The 7,405-nt window shown below is 44.1% G+C and overlaps 1 protein-coding gene and 1 pseudogene across 1 annotated transcript; both read left to right on the top strand.

The window, feature by feature from the left end:
* The first annotated feature begins 1,076 nt into the window (after window positions 1-1,076).
* On the top strand, window positions 1,077-2,660 carry LOC143397395 (ubiquitin carboxyl-terminal hydrolase 17-like protein 6). The gene has a single exon (XM_076853447.2). It carries the CDS (start codon window positions 1,077-1,079, stop codon window positions 2,658-2,660), a length of 1,584 nt encoding a protein of 527 aa, XP_076709562.2.
* A 416-nt stretch (window positions 2,661-3,076) lies between these two features.
* LOC143397396 (3'-5' RNA nuclease TATDN2 pseudogene) lies at window positions 3,077-4,712 on the top strand (annotated as a pseudogene).
* The last annotated feature ends 2,693 nt before the right edge of the window (window positions 4,713-7,405 follow it).

Here is a 7,405-nt window from a genome sequence, read left to right as displayed (position 1 = left end):
CGAGGAATGAAATTCAACAGAGGTAAGGAACCAGAGAATGAACACCTTGGTCCATTAATCTTTTTTAAACTATTTATGACCCTATATGAGTACTGGCATTTGGGTGGAGAAGTCTGTACTTATGATACATGAGTACTGGAAGGAACATTATCTTGAACATAATAAAAATCTTATTCCCTGCCTCCTTCATATTTCTGCCAAAGACAAGCAGACATATTCCTAAAGGACTTCCTTTTGAATTCAAAACCATCATGGAAATGTGTCAGGACATGTCCAACATGACTTGGTTTATTGAGAAGAAAATGAAATATATCTTTTTCTCAGAAAAGTGGTTTAAAATTTTTTAAAGATATATATTTTAATAAGTAAAAACATTTTAATTGAGATATTACCACTATGAATATGTGCACACATCAAAATGCTTATGAAATGTGGTTATAAAAATACTCCTTGGGCTGGGGATGTGGCTCAAGCAGTAACAGCGCTCACCTGGCATGTGCCTGGCGCTGGGATTGATCCTCAGCACCACATAAAAATAAAATAAAGATGCTGTGTCCACTGAAAAATGAAAAAATAAATAAATATTAAAAATTCTCTCACTCGGGCTGGGGTTGTGGCTCAAGCGGTAGCGTGCTCGCCTGGCATGCGTGCGGCCTGGGTTCAATCCTCAGCACCACATACAAACAAAGATGTTGTGTCTGCTGAAAAATAAATATTAAAAAAAAAATTCTCTCTCTATCTCTCTCTCTCTCTCTCTCTCTCTCTCTCTCTCTCTCTCTGTCTCTCTTTCTCAAAAACAAACAAACAAAAAAAAATACCCCTGAGATCCACAAACAGGGAAAAGAGTCAACCAGTGTCTCCAGGAAGTGAACTGACCACACCCAAATCCCTAATCTAATTAAGTACTTGCAGGTGATTGATGGATCTGGCAGGAAGTTAGTGGGTGTGGTCAGGAGGCTGAGCTATAAAAGGCTGAAAACATGGACCAGGCTGTCATTTGAAGGCCAGCTCTGAAGGAGAAGCTCTCTCCTCTCAAGACTCAGCAGGGAAACCTGGTGGTTACTGCTCCTGGAGACATGGAGGCAGCTTCACTCCACTGTGGAGGTGAGTCTCAGTTTCATGACTGTATAAAACCTGAATGGTCATCAAATGCAGCTGATGCTAAAGTCCATTTGGGTCCTTCTCTACCTGCAGAGTCATCATTGTCACCTTGTCCTGATGCACCCTTAAAGAAGAATTCAGCTCCTGTGGGGCTACTGCTGGCTCCTAGAGGAAAACTTTGTCTGAACTGGCAGAGACCGTCCGCAGCTGGTGCTGGGCTGCAGAACATGGGAAACACTTGCTACGTGAATGCAGCCCTGCAGTGCCTGACGTACACAGCTCCCCTGGCCAACTACATGCTGTCCCAGGAGCACTGCCAACGCTGTCCTCGTCACAGGGTCTGCATGCTGTGTGTGATGCAAGCCCACGTGACACGGGCTCTCCACCACCCTGGGGATGTCATTCAGCCCCTGCCTGCTTTGGTTGACGGCTTCCACACTTCCCGGCAAGAAGATGCCCATGAATTTCTGCTCTTCACTCTCCATGCCATGCAAAAAGCATGTCTGCGTGGGCACAAGCAGCCAGGTGCTCACCCCAAGGACCCTACCCTCATGCGCCAGATATTTGGAGGGTGCTGGAGATCCCAAATCAAGTGTCTCCACTGCTGTGGCCTTTCAGACACTTTTGACCCCTACCTGGACATTATGCTAGACATCACGGCAGCTCCCAGTGTGCAGCATGCACTGGAGCACTTGGTGAAGCCTGAGTGGCTGGAAGGGGAGAACGCCTACCAGTGTGGTGTTTGTCAGAAGAAGAGGCCAGCCTGCAAGACCCTGACCCTGCAGAAGGCACCAAAAGTGCTTATGCTTGTTTTGAAACGGTTCTCGGATCTCACAGGGGAAAAAATTGCTAAGCACGTGCAGTATCCTGAGTGTCTTGACATGCAGCCATACATGTCTCAGCAGGGCAGAGGCCCACTGGTGTATGCCCTCTATGCTGTGCTGGTCCATGCCGGCGTGAGTTGTCACAGTGGACATTACTATTGTTACATAAAAGCTGGCAATGGCCACTGGTACAAAATGGACGATGCTAAGGTAGTGGCCTGTGACATTGCTTGTGTCCTGAGTCAGCGTGCCTATGTCCTCTTTTATGTCCAGAAGAGTGATCTTGAAACTGACAATGGGAGTGTGTCACTAGGTAGGGAAACAATAGCGCATGGGCCTGGGGACACAATCTTGGGAGTCACCCAAGGAGAGCTCCAAGGAGACTCCTATTGCAAAGAACTAGAGTCAGAAGAGCGCTTGGTGGATACAGCTAACGGAGAAATCACCTTGGATCAGTGGAAATTTCTCCAACAACAGAACCGACCAAAGTCTGAATTCAACCTCAGGAAAGTGGAATTCACTCTGCCTCCCAATGTTGTTGTGATTCACCAGTCAAAACACAGAGAAAAGGAGAACATAAACGATAAGCAGGAAAAATACAAGCAGAGCAAGGATACCAAGTACAGAGTAGGTGAGGAGTTGGTGAACACTGGCCAACTCCCGTGTCTTGCAGGAAGGCCCAGAGCCACCAAGAAGAAGAACAAGCAGGGCAAGAGGACAGTAATTGTGGTCTAGCAATCCAGGGCACTGTGAAGGCCTCTGTATTGCAAACTAATGGTAAGCACTTAGCAGTCCCTGGAGTGCTTTGTGTTCTCTGAAGTAGAGCAGTGCAAACAGTAGCCTGGGTGATCACAGAATCCAGTTGTGGGTTTGGGAGTCAGACCAAAGCCTTTAGTCAGTCTCCAATCATTGGGACTTCTCCAAAGTGCCATGGCATCTGTGAAACCTTGAGAACTGTGGTGGATGGGCGGTGGAAAGAGGGAAAGGTGCCCATGGCATCCAAGCAGTTCAAGGTCAAGAATCACTGCAAAAGGTTGTCCCAACAAACTCAGCTGCCTCCAGAGCCCAGGGACGTGGCACTCTCTAGCTGCCAGCTCACAGCCCTGCATCACGTTCCTGAGGGGGCAGCAGCCCCAGGCACCTGAAAGGTCATGAGGATGTTGATGCGGTTATCCAGGAACTCATCCCACTGCAGAAATCCTTCTTCTCCTCTTCTATCTCTGCTCCTATCCTCCCTTGCCTCTCCTTCCTCTTCTTCCTTTGGTCCAGGTGTAGGCAGGGCCACTTCCAAAGGCTGCCTAATTAGGAGCATTGGGCCTTCTTTTGTCCAAGGGATTGTCTATGTACCCTGCCAACCCCTCCCTAGAAGAAATGGCTTTTATACAGGAAGAAGCCTGCAGCATTAAGGTTGATTCCAAAGATAGTTCTCCTAACTCCATGAACTCTGAATTTGCAGCTGAAGCTGAAGGTCAGAAGGATGGGATGGAAGGGCCAAACGAAGCCCAGAAACGCAACTGGAATAGGCTTGGGACCAGGCCTCCAAGGTGATCTACCTGAAGGCTCTACAGGACATCCCAGGGAAATCCAGTGCCCAGAAGGAAAGAAGCTGCCACCCCTAGGGTGAAGCCCAGCCCAGAAGTGTGTCCCAACCATATGGAAGGACCAGCCCTGAGCATCAGGGTCACTCCTCAGAAAGAGAAAGTGTTGCCCCCAGAGGTCAGAGCCCAGGAGAAACAGCCTGACAGGAGCAGCTTCTGTGACACCAGAGTGATTGTGGACCCTCAGGAGAAGCTTGCTGAGGAGCCACTTGGTGACCAAAGGACAGTCATTGACAAGCCCTCTCCCCTGCTAGAATTTTTGGATGGCTCCAACATTCAAAAAAGGGTTTAGAAATCCACAAGCATCCAGATAGGAAGGTGGTGACGGAACCCCCTCCATGAGGAGGCAACTGGTGTGACGTGGACGAGCCTCCAGGGTCAGAGTCTCTCAGAGGAGCCTGTCTCCCTGAAGTACTCAGCAGTTCCAGAGCCTCTTCCCTCTCCACTGACTACAACATGTACCCCTCATTTGTACAGAAGTCCTCGGTGTGACTACACCAGCTACAGGGCCAGCAGCCAAGACTCCTGGCCACCCCTCTGTGGGCAGCAGCCAGGACACGGCCCAGGCTGGGACAAGCAGCCACAGCTCCTAAGTGATTATCCCCAGCTCCTCAGTGAGCTCCCAGAGCACCTCCAGAGCCCAGAATTCCCATTCCCTGAGGTCTGCACAAGCTCCCTAGAAGAAGTGAAGGAGAAAGGAAATTCTGAAAGCAGACCCCACCTCATCCCTGTGGCGGACAGGCATCCAGCTCCCTGACATGGGGCCATGGGGAGCCCAGCCTGAAGCAGGGCTTATGGACACTCAGTGCCACTTGCACATGCTGTACTCCAAGTTCTCTTTCAAGGGGACCTTTACAAGGTTCAGAAAAATTTATAGCAGCTCCTTCCTCACCTCCAGGGCTGCATCTCTGACTTCTGTGACACTGGGACACTGACAGTCTGCCTGTAGCAGGAGCTGCTGAAGGAGGATCTGGTCTGGGAGGCCTTCAGCTGCCACCAAGATTTTGCACTTTATTATAGTGGAAGCCAAGAGAAGTGTGTTGCAGGCCTTGGGGCACCCCAGGTCATAGTCTTTGGGTAAATGGGCTGGGATTGATCTTACTAGTGCACCTCGCCCGTCCCAGCGCAGGGCAAGATAACTAGGGTCTCTGTGGTCAGCTTGTCTCTTTTTTTAGGTGTTGAGACCTAACAGCCAGGTTTTTCTACTTCTAGAGCTAACAAATATAATTCCTAAAAGTTTCTGTGGATGTCATTGGTCAAATACTTTATAAGCCATTTCTTATCATTTGGCCATGTTGTTTGTTTTGTTCAGTTTTGGAGTACTGGGGAAGGAATCCAGGCAGCGAGCTGCACCCCAGCTCCCCAGTATGCCTGAGGACCAGGGAGGAGAGGCATTTTGTGACTTCTCATGACTGATATCAGCATGACTCCTTCCTTCTTGGGAAGCATTCAACTTTGGGTGTTGTTTTGTTTTAAATGTGAAATATGCCCATTGAAGAATATTTGGGAAGTGCAAACAAATGTGTAAAGATCATTCTCATTCAGCCTGAAAAATTAAAAATAAAAATAAGAGGAGGCTCATGGTTTTTTGTAAACAAAATTGTATTGGTTACTCTGAAGAAAAAAAAAAAAAGATCCAGGACCAGATGGTTTCACAGCTGAATTCAAATAGACTTGTAAGGAAGAACTAGTACAAATTCTACTCAGAATATTCCAGGACACAGAAAGGTAACACTTACATATACACTCTATGTAACCAGTATAACTTTAATACCATATCCATATATGTAACCTTCAAAGAAAGAAAGCTCCAGACTACTATTCCTCAGGAACAAAGAGGCAAAAGTCCATAACATAATATTGTCAAATCACATTCAACCTCACATTAAGCATTGTTCATCACGGTCATGTTGGTTACATTCTGAGTATGAAAGAATGGTCCAACACAGGCCAATTAACAAAAGTAATATGCTTCATAAATTGAATGTAGGACAAAAATCACACAAACATCTCAACAGATGCATTTATAATTTACAAATTAATTCATTTATAAATTTAAATGCCTTTAACACAAATGTGGGTCATATACCATAGTTTGATCAACTGCTTAATTTCCAGGTACATAGCAATTTTCCACTCACTTTTATCTTTATTCTCTGAACTATCTGAATTTTATTTAAAATTTAAAAATCTTATATTTTATCTATGTTGTTTTTTCTGTATTTCTAAGTATTTTATGTCAAATCTCAATAATATAATTTGTAAAATATGTAATTGGGAAATATATCTAACCTTCTTTTATCCAATTAAGATTAATTGTGTATATTTTCAGGAATATTTAATAGAAGCCCCTATCGCTTCCCATGAACATTAAGAAAAGAAATATAATAGAGCTGAATTTTGACATTTTAATAACCTAATTTATATCATCATCAAGTTTGTCATTTCCTGAATTTAAATCTGTAATTTATTTGATTTACATGTTTATTATTACAAATGAAATAAAAAAGGAAAGTGAACAGGTTTTAGAGGATTTGTTTCACTGAAGCACTAGACCAATTTAAGGAGAATCCATCACCCAATCTACATACAATGGCTCTAGAAAGCAGTTTGATGAGATCACCTTTCAAACTCACATGATAGCACTCTCAATCCAGTCAATAGGACCAAATCACATCTGATCCAATCATCTCTGGAATACTTTGAAACTTACTGCTTGACATTTCTGCATATTAAAACATTGTGAGATATATATATACACACACACATTTGAAAACTGAAAGAAATTTTATGTACTATTACCAATATACTGCTTCATCCTCCAACTTGGTTTTTGAAATAAATACATGCACATTAACTGGAGTTGGTGGTGCACACCTTTAATCTCAGGAACTCAGGAGGCTGAGGCAGGAGGGCTGCAAGTTTGAGGCCTGCCTCAGGAAGTTAGTGAGACCATCAGCATTTTACAAAACCCTTTCTCAAAATAAAAGAAAGGACTGGGGTTGTGGCTCAGTGGTAAAGCTTCCTTGGGTCAATTTCTAGTAGCTAAATAAACAAATAAATATGTAAAAATAGATCCACAAGTAATGTCACTCTCTTGTCTAACATACCTCTAGTTTATTCCATTGCACTGTGCTTTACTAGTTATCTACACACGGAAACTGAGATTTTTAAAGTGTTCTACTTGTCTATTCATCAACATTAGTAATTTCCAGCTCTCAAATACCTCCACCCTCTATACCTTCAGAATTTACCTGTGTTCCTCATCCTGAACTTCCTGAGTCTTATTCCAAATTGATCCTTTCTGATAACTGGTGGAACCCTTCAGAAAAATCAACAAAAATGAGAAAGTATAGCAATTCCACCTATGAGTTAAATGTTCTCTCGTCTCTGCTTTCCTGTGTTGCTCACAGTGTCAAGATAAACAAATTCATGGTGGTCAGTTAAATTGTATTCATTTTCTCAGTTCAACATTAATTACAAATAGAACAATACCCTATATTAGAGAGAAAAAAATTGAACAAACTCTGATGAGACAGATGTCTTGACTATAGTGACTCCATGTTGTTTAGAAACTCCAGTTTGTAAACAGCCATGCCAAGTAGAAAGCTCACTACTGGGCAAGTTGTTTTTCCTTTTGTTGTGGAAGCCCTCAGGAACACAGAAATACCTCACAGCAACCTTTGTTTCTGTAACTGGGGTAACTGGGCTTCTCTGATTGGCTAAGCCTCCCGTGGCCTGACTGCAATCTCTCACTTCTGTAACTTGGCTTCTTGCATTGCTAAACCAATTATGTCTCTTTCATGGTTTTTTGGCTTAAATATGAGGTCAGACTGAAGGGAGTGAGCCACTCTCACCATCTCACTTTAAGAGAGTAGAGTG

This window comes from Callospermophilus lateralis, chromosome 4 (genome assembly GCF_048772815.1).
Source record: "Callospermophilus lateralis isolate mCalLat2 chromosome 4, mCalLat2.hap1, whole genome shotgun sequence".
Classification (NCBI taxonomy): Eukaryota; Metazoa; Chordata; class Mammalia; order Rodentia; family Sciuridae; genus Callospermophilus; species Callospermophilus lateralis.
The sequence above is the reverse complement of the archived record's forward strand: the minus strand, read 5'-3'. Positions and strand labels throughout refer to the sequence as shown.